At 42.1% G+C, this 20599-nt stretch overlaps 1 protein-coding gene across 6 annotated transcripts in view; it reads left to right on the top strand.

Moving 5' to 3' along the window:
• The window catches only part of LOC139740992 (serine/threonine-protein kinase MRCK alpha-like), a 112246-nt gene that overhangs the window by 56058 nt on the left and 35589 nt on the right, over positions 1–20599 (top strand). For all 6 annotated transcript variants that reach the window (XM_071651580.1, XM_071651577.1, XM_071651578.1 and 3 more), the window contains exons 9-19: positions 1548–1722; positions 4391–4553; positions 6683–6834; positions 7365–7448; positions 8368–8482; positions 11552–11828; positions 14659–14769; positions 15841–15990; positions 16638–16844; positions 18536–18660; positions 19091–19196. In XM_071651580.1, coding sequence (XP_071507681.1) covers positions 1548–1722; positions 4391–4553; positions 6683–6834; positions 7365–7448; positions 8368–8482; positions 11552–11828; positions 14659–14769; positions 15841–15990; positions 16638–16844; positions 18536–18660; positions 19091–19196 — 1665 coding nt within the window. The remainder of the gene's footprint in view (positions 1–1547; positions 1723–4390; positions 4554–6682; positions 6835–7364; positions 7449–8367; positions 8483–11551; positions 11829–14658; positions 14770–15840; positions 15991–16637; positions 16845–18535; positions 18661–19090; positions 19197–20599) is intronic.

Raw genomic sequence — 20599 nt, 5'->3', positions numbered from 1 at the left:
AAGTTCCAAATTTACTCACTGTAACACACCCAAAAAAATTGTTGGCTACAAGTAAGGATTTTGAAACCAAAACTTTGCATTGATTACTCTATTTTTTTTCTTCCATACAACCTCATAGATCGTGTAGTTTACAAAACTTACTATTTTGATTTAATTTTTCACTTTTTTTATTTTTCTTTCTAAATTTTTATGTTCAGCTGGTATACTTGCTGGATGAAAGTTATGGACACTTCATTATGATTTGTATTTTGCGTTGTCAGTGTGACATAGCACAAAGAGGTACTCATGAAAGCAAAATGACATTAGTTTATGAGTGATGTTAATGACGCACTTTTAGACAGGGAATTCTCTTTAATGAAGATTGTATTGGAGGTCCCCCTTGCAGACTGTACAGAAAGGCTTGTAGCATGAGTGTATTTTGATTAAATGCTGTATTATTTTGCATGAGATAATTACAATGTGAATATTTATTTTTCTTTTTAAACAACAAGAGATGGCAAGACTTCTGTTTCTTATCATTTCTAGTATGTGGGTTAGAGAATGAGAAATATGGGATAGACATGCTGTTGAAAAGGCCATCTTCATTAAAATATTCACCCTGTCTGTCAGTGTGGATGGAATAGATGAAAATAGAGAACATCTCATTCATAAATCGTTATAGATTGTGCATACATCCGTTGCCATTGGAGACATACTCAGACACACACACACACACACACACACACACACACACACACACACAGTGATGTATACAAGGACATATGCCATTATAAACTTGCACAACATCCAACAATGTGGTTCCAGCCCCAGCATTTTCCACATTCATGTGAGATGGTCCAAGGGGGTGGGGTGAGGTGTGGGTGGGGTGGGGTGGGGTAAGAGGGAGGGGGGAGGGTCTGGGGATTGATTGATAGTCTTGTTGATGACTCAACCGGAACCGTGACATCCCCCCAGCAAATAAGGAGGCACGTGTTTACTCCAGCATTTCAAATCGGAGATGGTTGCTGAGACCCGGGTGATTAATGGACTATGTCTTACGACGGCTACCCTGGTAGTCCATGTGTTCCAGTGTGACAATTATCTTGATGAAGACAAATTGAAATCAGCTCATTCTATCGCCATACATTTCTTCTCTCCCTTTTCTCTCTCTGCCTCTCTTAAACATTCTCTTTTCGCCTCGCTGCTTTCCAGTTTCTCCTCTTTCTCTCTCATTATGTTCTTCCCGAATATCAACCTGGTAGAAGTGCAGTGGACTCTATTGCAATGTCACTGTGGATTTGAGCTTTTCTTCTTCCACATTGGTTTTAGATATGTTAAGCCTTGTATGGGATGGAAGATGGAAATTGTTGTTTATTACACTTCAGGTTTGAGGGGATTGAAAGGCAAGAGAGTGAGATTTACAAATGAATTGTGAAGACAGTAAGTAAAGCATGTTTGATTGGCCATGTTATAACACCAAGGAGTGTTGCACATCATATATGTATGTATCAATTGCATGAGAAATGTTCATTACATAGAACCCTCTCCACCCCTCCCCCCTTCCATAGAACCAATTTGACTTTCCACCGGAGACGGAGGATGAGCAACCCGTTTCCAAGGATGCCAAGGATCTAATCTGCAGCCTCATCTGCTCAGCGGAGGACCGTCTGGGCCGCAACGGGCTCAAGGACTTCAAGAACCATGCCTTCTTTGACGGCATCGACTGGGAGAACATCAGAAACAGTAAGCCTGGCAGAGCATTATTTCTGATGACTCATCGTACGCAGCGTAACCTTGTGCCGAACTCTTGTGACCCATCTTGAAGCGTAAATTAGGCGGATTTTGTGACTGGCATGAAATTGAAAGCTTTGTCAACACAGTAGGATACCACCCATTCACATTACAAGATGGCATCTTTAAAGGAAACCAAAACCCAAAGAGATATGTGGATTGAGTGAAAGCAGCAACATTAATAGAACACATCAGTGGAAGTTTGAAGAAAATCAGACAATCGATGCAAAAGTTATGAATTCTTATAGTTTTGGTGTTGGAACCGCTGGATGAGGAGACTACTGGAGGTTGACGTCATGTGTGGACAACAATATAAAGAAAATATAAAGGGAATTCCACAAAAATTCACTTTTCTCGCATAATGAAAGAGCACTTGACTAACCGCTTTCAGAAAGCAGGGGGGAATAATTGCTACCCTTAACATATGTTAGTATCAAGTTGATGGAATGTGTAATTTTTATGAAAAATGAATTTTTGTGGAATTCCCTTTGTATTTTGTTTATATTGTTGTCCACACATGATGTTGTTGTTTTGTGTTTAGTGGTGTCTTCCATTCTCTTTAGAATATTTATGCCATAATGCCATAACTTCTAGTAGTATCCTCATCCAGCAGTTCCAACACCAAAACTTTTAAAATTCATAAATTTTGCTTCAATTTTCTTCAAACTTTCACTGATGTGTTCTACTAAGTTGCTGCTTTCACTCAATCCATATTTCTCTTTGGGTTTTGTTTCCCTTTGAAAAAAAAAAAAAAAAAGATGCAACCATATAAAGCTCTGATCTTGAAGCACTGTGTAGATACCTTCAAAGTCGACAAAAGAAAACAGTTTCAGTAATCCTTGAACGGAGAAAATAGAGGATCACTTGACTGTTCTTTTAAAGGGATGGTACCTTATTGGTGGAGTTGAGAATTGAGTTTTTTACTTTCTGCGAGATACCAAGAAAACACATATGAAATAGTACAGAGCATACCATTATAACAGGAATTCAAAGTTTATTTGATGAAAATCGGGTTTGGAATGACTGAAACATCCAAAAACGAGGTAAAACAAAGTGATCGCAAAAAAGTGTGGGTTGCACACTTTATTAGACTCGCTCTTTTTTGGATATCTCAGCCATTTCAAAACCAATTTTCATCAAATAAACGTTGAATTCCTCATGGAATTACATGCTCTTTCATATTTCATAAGAGGTTTCTCATTATCTCACCGAAAATGTTAAAAACCTGTAATTAAGTCTCAACCAAAACTATACGATCCCTTTAAAGTGACCTGTCAAGTGCACAAGGCATAAGGTTTTATAAATCTTTGGCAGGTGATAATGAATGTCGTGTAATGTGTATTGCTTTCTAGAATCTTCCTGGCCACCATAGGAGGAACTGCTGCATCGTATTGACATTGAGCTTCACACTATCACATGAACATACCAAAATATATGTGGTGAACATGCTAACATTTGTAATGTGAAAGGGGGGAGAAGGGATATTGTGACGTTTTACACTATTTACTGTACTAAAATATCATGTTCTACAGTATGCTGCTCTTGAAGCAATCAGTGTAAATACAACCTTGTGCATCTGATGTACTTCCTCATTATTTTATTATTTATTTATTAATTTTTTTTTTTGTCCTTGCTTCCTCTTTGCACAGCATATCACTTGTGTGGTGTTATGTCCGTTCTGTGATAGAATATCGACATTAAATTCCTCTTTGCATTTCCAGTCTTTTCCCAGGCTATTTTTTTTTCTCTTGTGAAATCATTCAAAGTGTGGGGAAGAAAAAATAAAAGAAAAGTATTTATCAGATTATTTATCAGATTAACTTTGACCTTTTCTTGTTGTAGCCACCTTTCCCACGGCTACATTGCAACATTGAGGAATACTGTGTATGCCGTATATTTCATGAGGCTTTCATTTTCATGAATTTTGTGACTTGGGTGCTATTCCCGAATTTAACAACATGCAAAAATTGAAATAACTCAGATTCTGACTGGAATGTGACGTGCACGCATACATTTTGCCATTCATTGCTGTACTTCACGATTGCAAATCTGAACACTGGCGACGTTGGGAAGTCCTGATTCACAAAAAAAAAAAAAAAAAAAAAAAAAAATTGACTGCTAAATGTATGGTGTACGTGGGTGATATCAAATTTACCCTGATAATTTGAAGAGAAAAAGGCAATGAAGGAGAACTTCCATAGAAGAAATCTTACACGCCTCAGTCTTATTACTGTCCAGTTTGCCAGTGAATCATTTATCCTTCGGTCCTTTATTTAAAGGTACTTCAGAATAAATGACTTGCATTCCAACATTGTATATCTCGATGGTGAGCATTTTACAGCATCATGGTTTCTAATACTGTCTTGTATATGTGGTTGTAACTTCCTTGTCGTTCAGCTGGTATTTTCTCTCACTTCCGTTCACTTCCTCTGCTCTGTTGCTTTTGATTCTCAAAATTCACTAGAAGCACCCCCCTCTCCCCCCCCCCCCCCCCCCCCCCCCCCCCGCCGGCTGTGTCAGATAAATCCTTCAATGTGCAGACTATGTAATTTCTGTAACAAGTTTGCAGGCATATCCCCCCAATGTATGTCTAATGCCTATACGCACTTCTTTTTATCAGTGGTGCCACCGTACATACCTGACGTCAAGGGTGCGACAGACACGTCAAACTTTGACGTCGACGAGGCCGACCTTAGGAACTCAGAAGTGATGCCGCCTAGTACGCACGCCGCCTTCACTGGCAACCATCTACCCTTCTTGGGATATACCTTTACAAGAAACAGGTGAGCTTTTTTTTTTTTTTTTTTGTCCTTTTTTACACCCTCTGTGTATGGAACTCAAAAGTTTAAGAAAAGAAATAGCTGGTCAGTGACTTCGACCAACGTTGAATGTAAAGTGATTGCGCAATTAGCCAAGAATCATTTCGAGAAGGGAAAGCAGTTACTTATATTTCCCTTGTTTTACAAATTCTTTTTTGCTCAATGGACTGAATGCCTCAAGACAAATGTAAGATATGTATGATAGTAGCAGGAGTGGTACCCTAAACTGGGTGTTCTGAAATATGAGCCTGCTTGCTTTGTGGAATAGAATCTTAGTATTCTGTCTAGCTTATGCTCGTTATTTGTTGTTTTACAACACCTACATGTGACATGCAGTTAAAAGTATCATTGCATGCTGTCACTGTTGAGCTGTGCAGTTTTCGAGTAAAAATGGATAGCACATGGCTGATGTCACAAATTTTCATTGACTCTGTGTTCAACACATGATCGTCTCATAGTTTGTGCACTATTGCAGCCCTCTGACGTCACAATAAACATACCTTTTCTGCACATACTCAGTCAGTTTCAGACACGTATTTAGTCACTCATTTTACTATCAACAACTTAAACCAATCGCTTTTAGGTATGACTGACTGCGCTGTGTCCCCCATTTGCCTTTCACCAATAAAAAAATGGTTGCCATTTTTGTGCTAAATTCAAGAACCGGTGGGGACCATAGCCATTGACGTCTGAGGTGTTGTATTAAACAAATAGTGTATGGTCTTCACCTGTGCAATGGAACAAGACTAACGCACTCGGTGAAAGATGAGGCGCACTATTCAACTCGGCTTCACCTCATTGAATGGAGTGCCTCTATCTTTCACCATGTGCGAAATCTTGTACCATCTCACTCGTGACCATTCACTAATTTTGTATATTGACAACTCTCTCTTTAGTAACCAAACAGAAGCCTTCTTCTGAATCTAAAATAATCAGAGCTTGATTTTAGGGTGGCTGCTGCTAGAAATTAGGTAGCCAGGCCTCCTTTTTGTTAGCCTTGACTTCAGTGCTGTTTGCATGGCAGTGGTGTTATTCGATTATTCTTTTTCATTATGACTGCTCCCTGCCTCCTATATCTCCAGTGCTTACATGTGAAAGGTAACATTATTCCTAAATTATCATAATTTTTAGCGCCTCATGCTTTGATAAGAGTAGCTATAAGGTTACACTAATTATGCATTTCCTTTACTGTATTAAGATATGTGCCACGGCAGGCCAAGCGAATCCTGAAGCTATTTCTGTGACAGTCATGTTATGTGGCACATAATTGGTTGTGTAACTTCCTTGGCACTTGGTTAAACCAAACCAAACCCCCACCTCTTCTCTCCCCCCCCCCCCCCCCAAAAAAAAAAGACTCCCTCCATTTCCTTTATTGTAATTTAGACAAACTTGCTCCAATATAAAAATGTGGCTGGCCCGTGTGAAGGCCATTGTGAGACAAATATGATTAACAGGATTGTGAAATCTCTATTCCATCATTGATAGTTTCAGGAGATCGGGGCTAGGAGACAAAGAAAGCATGCACAGTAGATGTGCCAATCTGAAAAAAAAAAAATCTCACAGCACTGTATAACGGTAATCATCATAATGGTGATAATGGTGATGATGATAATGATAATGATGATAATAATATATATGAGGTAGTGATACCTGAAGTGTCTAGAATACAAATGTAACAAAATATAGAGCTGATTTCCAAGATGCTCTGCTGCCTACCACCCGTTGTCAAAATCTTGGAGGTAATTTCTGCCTTGTGTCATACCATTCATGACCTTTGATTGGTTCTTTTTGTACCCCATTTGCATCAAGTTGTTATTCTCTCGGAAGAAGCAAGGATGGTTTTCACCACTGTCTGAAATGACACTTTTTCTTCAAGCTTGCATGATAACTAGCAATTCGTAAAATGTCTATTGTTAACCCGTTGAGGACGGGCTGATTTTGCTGCAACACGTATTTCCCGTAGGCACTTGCCCGAGTATACTGAGGACTTGTCCTCAAGGGGTTAAGAATGGGAGTGTGGCATTATTTGTGCAACCATTTTGCCACTGATAATCACAGATTTTTTTCCCCTTCACCCTTCGTATCTCATCCAGTATTCTCTCAGACCTTGGTAAACTGGCCGAAGTCCAAGACGCGGTCATTCCCAGTGGCAAGAGTGGGGAGGACAGCCTGCAGGTGGAGGTCTACGAGAGACGTATCAGCAAGCTGGAGGCCGAGAAGGCTGACCTCAAGAAGATGATATCAGGTGCCCGTCTAGTTTGTTTTTCTGTCATCTCAGCTTTTCACCACCTTGTACAAGGATGTTTGTGAAGTAGAGTTTTCTCTGCTTGATGAATGTCATTTGTGTCCTGTTATATATCTTAGAAAACAATGAGTGAGGTTTTCACAGAAAATGGCATCATTTACAGAAACTTGGAGTTTGCAGAACATGGAGAAATGTACTCAAGAGTAGAGTGTGTTTTGATAGACACACAAGGTTATATGAGATTGGCATTCACACTGACAGATTCTGCTTCATGACAATCCCCAAAGTTGTTCTGTAAAAAGCTTAAGTGTCTATACTAAATTGTTGCTCAAATTCTAATAAATGATAAATTATCATACACTTTCATTAAATGGCTGAATGCCAAATTTCATCACATTGTCACACATGAGATTTGCACATTGTACGCAGGATATAGCAGAAATTGAGATGTGCAGCGCTGAAGGCGAGTAATATTGACGCAACACAGTTTTGAGATGTCGATGTTCTTGTCCTACGTCATCCTCCCACAGATGCCAAAGGCAGCGGGGCAGGAGACAATGATGAAGTGAGAAGGTTACAGGATGAAGTCAAGTCATTAAAACGAAAGATTGCTGGTGAGTAGAGCAATCGCCTCGGAATTGCAACCGTGCGTGTTTTTAATGACCAGGGGCCCATTTCGTGAACGTCTTATGAGAGACTTCATGAAATGGATTTTGCTTCTCTACATACCTAAATGTGAGCGACTTTGGCTGTTTTGTGATTCATGTAAAGACTTTTATGTGAGGACTTCATGAAATGGGCTCCAAGGATTCTCCAGGCTGACAGCAGGTCTCTCATGACTTACAAAAGTTGTGAAAATGCAGCAGTGATATGAGAGGTGGGATCTCAAAATATATAAGGAGGGAAAAGAGATGTGTATAGAGAGAAGTGCAATAAGGCTAGTATCTGCATTAACTGCTTTTTGCAGTTTCCTCTATGCTTTACTCAGGATAAGAGAGAACGTAATTAGAATGTCTCCGTACCATGGAAGCACTATAAAGGTGGGAAACTTCTCCATGATGAATTTGTTGTTTTCGCTTAGAGCCAACTTCACTTCTTTATGATTTAACCGATGAGTGTACTGTACGAGCATTCCGCCTCACCTAATTCGAATCTATTTGGACTGAAGAAATAACTTTGATTTTGAGAAAATTTGACTTATGAGGGATCAAAATCAATAGAAATATAAAAAGAAGAGGACTTGAAAAGACCTTCGACTTAGGCAATTATTTGACTTATGCGAGGTCGACTTCAGCAAGGTTAACTGTGGTTCAGTATCTCCAAAAATGCTTGTGTGTGTTCCTGTTTTTACAAGAGTTCTATGGAACACAATATTCACAGAGACTTCTGCACTGTGAAATCTGTTGTACATTTACAGTATAGAGTGATAGGGAACATGTACTTGTCCACCATCTGATGATAAATTAAAAGAGAAAAGGGGAGCCAGAATCGACTTCTCACACTCTTTACCCCCTGTGTTTTTCTCTGTGATAGAATCGGAAGCGGAGACGAATCACGCCCAGGAGAACCTGTATGCCATACGGAAAGAAATGCAGAATGTAGAGGACAATACCATGTCAAAAGTCAAGACGGCGGAGAGGAGTAACAAGTAAGTACCCCAGTAGCGTCAGTACTGCACTAGCTGAAATTTTCGAAGTGGTTTTTAGCTCACCTGAGCCAAAGGCTCAAGTGAGCTATTGCGATCGCCCTTCGTCCGGCGTCCATCGTGCGTCGTGCGTCGTGCGTCGTCCGTCGTCCGTCGTCCGTCGTCCGTCGTCCGTCGTCCGTCGTCCGTCGTCCGTCGTGCGTCGTGCGTAAACTTTTTACATTTTCATCTTCTTCTTGAAAACCCCAAGACCGATTTTCATCAAACTTGGCAGGTAGCATCCCTAGGGGGTTAGGAACTCAATTTGTTAAAATGGGCACCATGCCCCACCCAGGGGGCCCCCAGGGGGCCCAAACCCCCCAAAATTAAGGAATCTGTAAAAATCTTCTTCTCTAGAACCAGAAGTGATAGAGCTAAGTTAATACTATGGGTTAGTACATTGATGACTGTAGTTTCAAGTTTGTTCATGGCAGAATCAGGGGTGCCCCCCTTGGGACCCAGGGGAGGGGGGGTGGGGAGGGGTTCTAATGGGGCTTAAATTGTACATTTTCATCTTCTTCTTAAGAACCCCATGACCCATTTTCACCAAACTTGGCAGGTAGCATCTGTAGGGGGTAGGAACTCAATTTCTTAAAATGGGCACCATGCCCCACCCAGGGGGCCCCCATGGGGCCCAAACCCCCCAAAATTAAGGAATCTGTAAAAATCTTCTTCTCTAGAACCAGAAGTGATAGAGCTAAGTTAATACTATGAGTGAGTACATTAATGACTGTAGTTTCAAGTTTGTTCATGGCAGAATCAGGGGTGCCCCCCCCCCCCCCCCCCCGGGACCCAGGGGAGGGGGGTGAGGAGGGGTCCTAATGGGGCCTAAATTGTACATTTTTATCTTCTTCTTGAGAACCCCATGACCCATTTTCACCAAACTTGGCAGGTAGCATCCCTAAGGGGTTAGGATCTCAATTTGTTAAAATGGGCACCATGCCCCACCCAGGGGGCCCCCATGGGGCCCAAACCCCCCAAAATTAAGGAATCTGTAAAAATCTTCTTCTCTAGAACCAGAAGTGATAGAGCTAAGTTAATACTATGGGTTAGTACATTGATGACTGTAGTTTCAAGTTTGTTCATGGCAGAATCAGGGGTGCCCCCCTTGGGACGCAGGGGAGGGGGGTGGGGAGGGGTTCTAATGGGGCCTAAATTGTACATTTTCATCTTCCTCTTAAGAACCCCATGACCCATTTTCACCAAACTTGGCAGGTAGCATCTGTAGGGGGTTAGGAACTCAATTTGTTAAAATGGGCACCATGCCCCACCCAGGGGGCCCCCATGGGGCCCAAACCTCCCAAAATTAAGGAATCTGTAAAAATCTTCTTCTCTAGAACCAGAAGTGATAGAGCTAAGTTAATACTATGAGTGAGTACATTAATGACTGTAGTTTCAAGTTTGTTCATGGCAGAATCAGGGGTGCCCCCCCCCCCCCTGGGACCCAGGGGAGGGGGGTGAGGAGGGGTCCTAATGGGGCCTAAATTGTACATTTTTATCTTCTTCTTGAGAACCCCATGACCCATTTTCACCAAACTTGGCAGGTAGCATCCCTAAGGGGTTAGGATCTCAATTTGTTAAAATGGGCACCATGCCCCACCCAGGGGGCCCCAGGGGGGCCCACACCCCCAAAATGAAGGAATCTTTAAAAATCTTCTCTAGAATCAGAAGTTATAGAGCTAAGATAATACTACGAGTGAGTACATTAATGACTGTAGTTTCAAGTTTGTTCATAGGAGATCCAGGGGTGCCCCTCTTGGGGGCAGGGGTAGGGGGGGGGGGTGGTTGGGAAGGTCCAAATGGGGGCCTGAATTGTACATTTTCATCTTCTCTTCCTGAACACCTCGTGATGGATTTTCATCAAACTTGGCAGGTAGCATCCCGAGGGGGTCAGGATCTCAATTTATCAAAATGAGCACCATGCCCCACCCAGAGGGCCCCAGGGGGCTCCAATCCCCCCAAATTAAGGAATCTGTTAAAATTTGGGCCCTTATTGTACATTTTCATCTTCTACTTGAGAATACCTGGTCAAATTTTGGTAGAGCTGTGAATAATTTAGATTAGTGATTGCGTGAAAGGTGAACTTGCGATACTCAGGTGAGCGCTAGACCCGCGGGTCTCTTGTTTATTTTTGTGAATTTTGTGAGTCACCTTTGAACTGTGACTATAACAATGTGCAGATATAGAAACACAAAAACAACACACAAGAATAATTTTTATTTGAAAAAAGGAAAAAAAGAAAGAAAGAATCGAGCCATGCCAGAGCAGGATCTAGCACAACCAGTAACTGCTGTGGGTCTAGCATGCTGTATGGGCCATGACATAGCAAAATTTTGCACATTTTGTACAGTGCTTCAAACTCAGTTCACATTACTTGTTTATGTACAGGGAATTGCTGAGTAAAGACATTCAGCAGGCCTACTAGTATCGTCATTTGTTACTTATTTTTTTTTTTTTTCATGAAAGATGAAGTAACAATTAATGGAGGCCCTGCCAACCACGAAATTACCAACATGCCAAAGTGTCCCACAAGTAGCAATTTGCAAAAATATCTGTATGCGAAAATTTCAGCTCGTACAGCAGCCTGTGATGAGAGTGCTCTTTGTTCATGCATGTTTTGTCTTGTCCTGTAGTTGTTTTTCCACAATTCAGCCTTTGCACTGCTGAACATCTCAAACTTAGCCTTCAGCACTGATTACAATGCCCAATGGCTTCTATCATCACCCCTCCACCCTGCTCACTTCCTGTTGTCATACGTATGATTTTCTCTTTTCATGCTTGGAGCCAGGTGCAGAGAAGTGTTTACTCCAAAACCAGCAGGAATATTGACACATTACAATCAAGTGGGATCCAGAATTTTTGAGGGAGTCATCATATGAAGATTCCATTCTACAAGCCATTCTATAAAACCATTGCTTAGTATGGATTTGTTGTTGTTGTTGCTTTATTCTGAAAAGACATTCACTGATGTTCCCTCTCTTATTCACAAATCATTCATCGATATGTGTTCCCCCCCCCCCCCCCCCCATGCAGGTTGCTGAAGCAGGAGAAAGAAAATCTGACGTCAGAGCTGGAAGACTTCAAGGAGCGCTGCCGCCACATCAACAAGGAGCTGAAGGAGGCGCAGTCGCAGCGCAAGCTGGCCATGCAGGAGTTCACCGAGATCAACGACCGCTACGCGGACATCATGTCCCAGAAGCAGAAGCTCTCCCGCGAGCTGCGTGACAAGGAGGAAGAGATGGATGTGGTGGTGCAGAAGGTGGACTCCCAGAGAACCGAGATCCGCAAGCAGGAATCGGCCAACAAGGAGGTTAGTTAGTGGACCCTCCATAGTATGTGCCTCTAAAGACCTGGAAACGTGGGGGTACCTTGGAGTAGAAAGGGTGGCCTGGCCTGGATGTATTCCAGAATTTCCCATAACAAATTGCGTGTACAGCTTTATCACTGATCTCTCGATAAGGCAAAAAAAATTAAAAAAATGTTGTATTGGCGTAACCCGCCCGACCCTAAAAAAACCCCGACCCTAAAAAAACCCCGACCCTGAACTTTTCATAAAAAAAAAGAAGGAAATACATCATTTTTACCGAGAGAGGGCACGATACGGGTTTGCGAATTATCAAAAACAACAACAACAACAACAACAGCTGGTGTCGGAAAATGGCCGCGCAGTACAGCTGTCGGCGACCGGCAAGTCCGGTTCGGAGATTTTATTCAATATTATTCGGAGAATCGATTTGTCTGTGGCGCTGGGTGATTTAGCCCAGGAATTTGTTCGTTCGTATTCTGTCATGACGGTTGTTAAAGTGGGGAAGGCGGAAACAGGTCCGTTCAAAGATGTCCTGCTGTCCGACCAGAGTGCCATTCTGTTGGAAACCCTCTGTATCGAATGGAGTTTTGTTGTCCCCGCCGAACGAGTTCGAGCAGGGGACTATGAAACGGGCTCCGTACGTGTGTGTGTCCGTGTGTCCGTCCGTCCGTCCGTCCGTCCGTGTGTCCGTCCATCCGTGTGTCCGTGTGTGCGTCCGTGTGTGATCAAAATCTTCAATTTGCTACTTCTCTGTCATTTATGAGCCAATTTTGATTCTGTTTGCTTTATATGATAGCACTACATGGGAGCTTTGAAACTTCTACACAGTATTTCAGTCGTGACCTTTGACCTTGACCTTTGACCTATATTGTACATTTTGCTACAAAATGCTACTCCTTCGCCATTTCTAACCCGATTTCGATTCCGTTTGCTTTATATGATGGCACTAGGTGAGGGCTTCAAAACTTCTACACAGAATTTTGACCTTTGCCTTCTTTGACCTTTGACCTTGATTTTTGACCTATATTGTACATTTCGCTACAAAATGCTACTCCTTCACCATTTCTAACCCGATTTCGATTCCGTTTGCTTAATGTGATGGCACTAGGTGAGGGCTTCAAAACTTCTACACAGAATTTTGACCTTTGCCTTCTTTGACCTTTGACCTTGATTTTTGACCTATATTGTACATTTTGCTACAAAATGCTACTCCTTCGCCATTTCTAACCCGATTTCGATTCCGTTTGCTTTATGTGATGGCACTAGGTGAGGGCTTCAAAACTTCTACACAGAATTTTGACCTTTGCCTTCTTTGACCTTTGACCTTGATTTTTGACCTGTATTGTACATTGGCTACAAAATGCTACTCCTTCGCCATTTCTAACCCGATTTCGATTCCGTTTGCTTTATGTGATGGCACTAGGTGAGGGCTTCAAAACTTTACACAGAATTTTGACCTTTGACTTCTTAGACCTTTGACCTTGATTTTTGACCTATATTGTACATTGGCTATAAAATGCTACTCCTTCGCCATTTCTAACCCGATTTCGATTCCGTTTGCTTTATGTGATGGCACTAGGTGAGGGCTTCAAAACTTTTACACAGAATTTTGACCTTTGACTTCTTTGACCTTTGACCTTGATTTTTTACCTATATTGCACATTTTGCTACAAAATGCTACTTCCGGCGGGGACATATATTACGCACCGCGTAATTTCTACTTTTCCTTGTTAAATATGAGTTTTACACGTAAAATGCAGGTAGCAAAAAAAAAAAAAAAAAAAAAAAAAAAATCTGCCCGTCCGACCCTATTTGAAAATCTCATGTTACGCCAATACGACATTTTTTTTTTTTTTTTGCCTAAGTACACACACAGCCGAAGAATCTTGGCTGGAGTCGGCCATTACAGATGAGGGTATGCTTCAATCCACATATTCGCTGACTTGTGCTCTCCTTGGTTTTCAGTTGTACCGAGATGGACAATGAATGAATCAGGCCACCCATGAATCCCCATGCTACCGTGTCTATAAGTGCCTTGTAAGATCTGTCCATACTCCCTCGATCGTAAGTGTGGGTGCACTTTGTTGGGCGGATAAAAATGGTCGATTCGTCACATCCTGAAATATTTGACATGCAAATGATTAAGACAAGTACCCCTTCAAAGATTTTTCTAGCCAAAGGGATTTTGACCAACGTTTTCAGCTTGTTATATGTGTTTTTTGTCAACTCTAGATGTGCAGATCCATGCATTTATTTCTTTTAAGTTCCTTCAACTCTGTGAAAGGTGTGAAGGTCAAGCTTATATACAATAAATAGTCCTGTCACCTTTTATGTTCATCTGTGAGCAAAACATGATCAATTGTTGATCAGTACTTAGTGAGAAAGACATTAAAGCCATCTTGTAACATTTTCCTGTAAGGCATCATATAAAATCCAGTACTTTTCAATACAATGTCACTTTCTTTTTTTTCCCCCCAGTGAGAATGCATACAACAACAAAATCTGTCGCCACTGATTGACAGATTGCCTTTCATCGACGTAAATAAACACTGATTATTCAGTGTTTTATTGTTTTTGAATAGAAGCTATTATAAATCATTGTTCATTTTTGTCAATGAAGGGCAGTTTGTCAGTCAGTTGCAATAAGAACAACTTGACACAAGAATCTGTAATTAAAAAAAAGAAGAAAAAGGTCTAAGTCTATAAGCCATAAAGATGAATAGAATATGACCAGAAGGAAGAGAGCTGCTCAGATTGACTAGTAGAATGAGTGAACCAGACTGTTAACTGATTCCCCCCCCCCCCCCTCCCACCCTCCTTTCTCCCTGCACAGCTTGAGGCTCTCCACGAGGACCTCCAAGTAGAGATAGCCAGGGAAAAGAAACTCAGGCAGCAGAGCGAGCAGAATGTCAAGCAGCTTCAGGAGGAGCTGGAAGCCCACAAGGTAAGAGAGTGCCAGCAAAATGGGTCTCTAGCCCAATCATGGAAGATAAGAAACATGACTGCCCCTCATAAAAAACAATAACAATAACAACCCCTCCCCCCCCCCAAAAAAAAAAGCACAACCGAAAACCGTTATCTTCCCTAGGTTCAGTGACTTGCCCACTGCTCTCGCTAATGGTGATCTTATAGGAGCTGGAATCTGTAAAGGCAAAGGTTATTAATGTTGTAACCCCCCCCAGCTGTAACTTTGCTCGGTGCTTGCTCTTTGTTTTGCAAGAGATGAGGAGGCTCTGTGAACACCGTAACCTATTGCTTCAGGTTTTGACAGCAGAACACGAGAGCCCCCCTGATTTTGATATTGCCATCCTATATAGTGCGCTCCCATTATAACGAACACGGCTATTGCAAAATTCCGCATACAACGAAATAAAAATTGAGGCCGCAACATTGTCCTCTCTATGTTTTTTATTGTTTATTTGGTTGGCTATAACAAAATTTCAATTTAATGAAAGAAAACTGCCAGTCCCGATGACTTCGTTATAATGGGAGTCCATCATATTGAGATGCTTGAAGCATTAAAGTATCTCCATAAAGCCATTTTGGACCTCCCTGAATTTGAAAGTTAAATATTGGGCACACTGTATTACAAATATGACAAGATGATGCTCCCATCGACAGTGAGATGATGGGATGTTGTCCACATTACTGCTCTGAAGAGATGATGAAGCCATTCTAACCTATTTCACCCGTCAGAATTGATGAATGTCAACCGGTGATCGAGGTATAGCTCTTCATCTCGAAAGAAGCATTTATCCTCGGGCATGACGAAAGACACGATACACAGCAGGGAATAATATCACTGGTATTGCACAGCAGCTTGCTCTGCTCGTAGGACATGATTGCTATGTAAAGTTTCATTTGCGCAGCAATTTTATTACTTTGAGTTGTATGTCAGTTTGTTCAGAATATATTGTCCATGGACTCAAATTTCTATTCATTTTTTGAGAAGGAAAATTGCTCCCAGCAGAGAGAATCTCAATTAGAAAATGTGCTGGTCTTCCACCCTGCCCAGGCCAACTCCCTTGGGCGGGCCAAGCCGGAGGCCCTGAACATGGAGATCGAGAAGGAGGTGACGCGGCTGAAGCAGGCCATGGAGAGGAAGGAGGTGCAGTACGAGGAGGGTCTGGCCAAGGAGAAGTCGCGGCACACCATGGAGGAGAAGGTGAGTGTCCCCCATCCCATCAGATACCGGTGTTGGACACCAAAGTCTTGATTGATGAGCACAGCTCTTTCCAATTTTACTGAGGTTATGAAAGCAACCTGTTATGACTTCCATTCTGTCTTTGTGACACAGCTGTCTGCATTTGCTTTTTTTTTTTGGTGGCCTAATGTCACTTCTGTTTTGCATAACATCAACTTCTTGCAGCACTTTGATATTGAGAATGGAAAGTTGAAAATGATTGACAGACTGTACTCGCAAAACCTACGTTATATGTTTCTGCATATCAAAAGATGTATACACGTATCAGGGCTTGACAGTTTTCTCTGGAAGCCATTTTGGTGGCCCGAAATAGAAATGAATTTTGAATTGTAGCAGCCCAATCTGGCCACCAAAAGGTATCCTTTTTGAAAGTTTTGTGGCCCAACATAAATTTGAAGTGGCCATGGGCTACCAGGCCACCGCTACTGTTAAGTCCTGCGTATAACATTTCTCTTTTGTTTCTTTGCTGTGACTCCTACCAAGAATTTGAAATTTCAACCTAGGTATAAAGAAAAAGACCACAATACTCGTGCCAATGTCTAAAGAAGCTGTAATCAGGAATAACTTCTACAACTGCTTCTCCTCCCCCTTCCACCTTCCACGCCCAGATCCTGAAGGAGCAGAACTCGGAGAACGAGAGCAAGATTGTGTCGATGCGGCGGGAGATCACGACCCTGCAGGACAAGCTGGAGCGCTCCCAGAAGGACAGCTCGCAGGACCAGCTGGACCGCATCAACGAGATGAAGCGCAAGCACGAGCGGGAGCGCTCCCTGCTCATCGAGGAGAAGACGAGGCTGGGAGCGGAGCTTGACAGGGTAAGAGATGGATTGGGAGTTCATGTGGGGGTGCCCCTCCCCTATCCTTTCCTTGGAACATCCCTTGATTCTGTGCCATCCTGGAGTATAGTGCAATTATCCATTGACTGGCGTAGCTGGGAGTTTCAGTGTGAACATCCCACTTTAATGAGGAGGGGTCAGGAAACAAACTTTTAAGTGGGACTCCCACTAAATGAGTGATCCAATCTGGCCAGTGCAAATCACTCCACCCAAAAGGCAGTGTGTAGTGAGGCCCGTAAGATGAGACTACTGAATTGTAGATAAGCTCTATGACACCCAAGTGCAAAAATGGCAATATCAGTTGGGCAAATTATACTTTTCAGTTTTGCAAATTGATCATTTTTCATGTAGCAGATGCATACCTCCCAACCATTCTGAATTTAAAGGAAAGAATCTGAATTTTGACCATTCCCAGCTATTATTTCAATAGGAGTTTATTTTTCTTGATAATTTTTGCTACACACTCCTATGGGAACTGCTCTTTCTTTCCTACTTTTGAGCTAAATCATCCCTTATTTTTCAGTCAGAAAGGTTGGGAGGTCTGCAGATGTGATGATGAGGCATATGACAATTTTTCAATCTGTGAAAGATTTTGAAATAGCCATTATGATGGGAAAAATGAAATCTCTGTCAGTATTAAATTGAGGGACGGTGGTAGCATTTCATCCTTAATATTTCCTGATTTTGGGGGGTGAGCTGTATCTTTAAAGCAGACTGACTTTTTTTTTTTGTGTGTGTGGGTTTCAGTTGACCTCAGATTGAGGAAGTCCCTTTGTGGTAGACACCCATCACTTTCATTAGGGCAAATTTCTTTTATTCTACAGCAGACATTTGAATGAATGAAATGTTGTTTCCTGAAAAGTGTCAAATAAGCTTGTGTTGTGCTGAACGTCCCTTGTTCATGATAGAGTCATGAATTAAAAACAACAACAAAGAAGTCGCATAGGTTGACGTATCAATGCCATCCTGTCCTTGAGTGTTATACGTTGTCAAATGTTAACCTGTTCAGGACGAGTCCTGAGTATACTCGGCCACATGTCTATTGGAAATGCGTGTTGTGGCAAAATCAGCTCGTCCTCAACAGGTTAAAGGGATGGTATAGTATTGGTTAGGTGAGAATTCAGCTTTTAACTTTTTGCGAGATACTTGGAAACCACTCCATGAAATGTTACAGAGGATACAATTCTATTTCTAAGAGGAATTCAGTGTTTATTTAATGAAAATGAAGCGCTGTGATACATGTTTACTATTTGTAAGAGCGCTATAGAAATACTAATATTGTATTGTATTGTAAAATTGGTTTTGAAATGGCTGAGATATCAAAAAAAACTAAGAAAAAAAAAGTGATCTAATAAAAGGTGGGTCCCACCTTTTATTAAGATCGCTTTGCTTTAATCTCACCCATTTCAAAACCAGTTTTCATCAAATAAACTTTAAATTCCTCTTGGAATTATATGGTCTTTCATATTTCATAAGAGGTTTGTAATTATCTAAAAAAAAATATGATCACCAAAAAATGTTGGAATCTTCAAAAATTATCAAATAAATACGTTGGAAACCTCAAACCCCATCTCAACCAAAACTGTAACACGCCTGTAATAAAGAATCTACCCTTGATACCTGTCGTGAGGGATTTTTTTTTTTTACTCACGGACTTACTCTCTCCGCAGATCACTGTTGACCACGAGAGACTCCAGAGAGACCACAGAATATCGGAGGAGAAGCTGGAAGAAGTGTCGAGAAACAAAGACTCCGTGGCCCACTGGGAGGCCCAGATATCGGAGATTATTCAGTGGTGAGAACTTCATGACAGTGCTTTTTTTCAACAGTCAGAGCAGTAGGGCAGGGCATAGTACAGTGCACCCATATAACACAACAACCCTGCACCATTTCAGCGACTATCTATATGAATTTCAGTCAGTGAATTTGTCAATCCAAACATGCTATCTATGCATCATTCAGAAAATGCATGCAAGGACTTGTTTAATGTAGCAAGATCGAGTGAATTATGGCCACCAGACGTGAAGTGATAAATTAATGCAGTGCGATGTTTGTTAGCCATATATGGTCCACATAGTGTTCTTCAGATTGTAAATACTGCAAGTACAGAATGCTGTTCTCGTATTTAAGCAACATGGTGGATTGTCGTGCGACTGGTCCATGAACTGCTCTATGTTGGCACCATACCTTTACAAGTGTCCTTTCCCCCTTCCCCATCTCAACAGGGTGAGTGATGAGAAGGATGCCAGAGGATACCTGCAGGCCCTTGCCTCTAAGATGACAGACGAACTGGAGAGCATAAAGGTGTCTGGCATCGTCGGTGCTGCAAGGGTGAGCTACTCGTGGCAGATGTGCTGCCACCTTGATCTTTTTACTCTGCTTTGACTTCTTTGTATAAATTCATTTGGTTGGTGTAGTGTAATATCTGGAGTATCATTTCCTGTGTATTTTTTAGCTCACCTGAGCCAAAGGCTCAAGTGAGCTATTGCGATCGCCCTTCGTCCGGCGTCCGTCGTGCGTCGTCCGTCGTGCGTCGTCCGTCGTGCGTCGTGCGTCGTGCGTAAACTTTTTACATTTTCATCTTCTTCTTGAAAACCCCAAGACTTATTTTCATCAAACTTGGCAGGTAGCATCCCTAGGGGGTTAGGAACTCAATTTGTTAAAATGGGCACCATGCCCCACCCAGGGGGCCCCCAGGGGGGCCCAAACCCCCCAAAATTAAGGAATCTGTCAAAATCTTCTTCTCTAGAACCAGTAGTGATAGAGCTAAGTTAGTACTATTGGTTAGTACATTGATGATTGTAGTTTCAAGTTTGTTCATGGCAGAATCAGGGGTGCCCCCCTTGGGACCCAGGGGAGGGCGGTGGGGAGGGGTTCTAAAGGGGCCTAAATTGTACATTTTCATATTCTTCTTGAGAATCCCATGACCCATTTTCACCAAACTTGGCAGGTAACATCCCTAGGGGGTTAGGAACTCAATTTGTTAAAATGGGCACCATGCCCCACCCAGGGGGCCCAAACGCCCCAAAATTAAGGAATCTGTCAAAATTTTCTTCTCTAGAACCAGAAGTGATAGAGCTAAGTTAATACTATGAGTTTGTACATTGATGACTGCAGTTTCAAGTTTGTTCATGGCAGAATCAGGGGTGCCTCCCTTGGGACCCAGGGGAGGGGGTGAGGTGGGGTCCTAATAGGGCCTAAATTGTACATTTTTATCTTCTTCTTGAGAACCCCATGACCCATTTTCACCAAACTTGGCAGGTAGCATCCCTAGGGGGTTAGGATCTCAATTTGTTCAAATGGGCACCATGCCCCACCCAGGGGGCCTCAAGGGGGGCCCAAACCTTCAAAATGAAGGAATCTTTAAAAATCTTCTCTAGAATCAGAAGTTATAGAGCTAAGATAATACTATGAGTGAGTACATTAATGACTGTAGTTTCAAGTTTGTTCATAGGAGATCCAGGGGTGCCCCTCTTGGGGGCAGGGGGGGGGGGGGTTGGTTGGGAAGGTCAAAATGGGGGCCTGAATTGTACATTTTCATCTTTTTCCTGAAAACCTCATGATGCATTTTCGTCAGACTTGGCAGGTAGCATCCCTAGGGGCTCAGGATCTCAATTTATGAAAAGGGGCACGATGCCCCACCCAGAGGGCCCCAGGGGGCCCCAATCTCCCCAAATTAAGGAATCTTAAAAAACTTGGGCCCTTATTGTACATTTTCATCTTCTACTTGATAA

Source organism: Diadema antillarum, unplaced genomic scaffold (genome assembly GCF_040938485.1).
Source record: "Diadema antillarum isolate AM-2024a unplaced genomic scaffold, OU_Dant_1.0 seq00000894_RagTag, whole genome shotgun sequence".
Lineage (NCBI taxonomy): Eukaryota > Metazoa > Echinodermata > Echinoidea > Diadematoida > Diadematidae > Diadema > Diadema antillarum.
The sequence above is the reverse complement of the archived record's forward strand: the minus strand, read 5'-3'. Positions and strand labels throughout refer to the sequence as shown.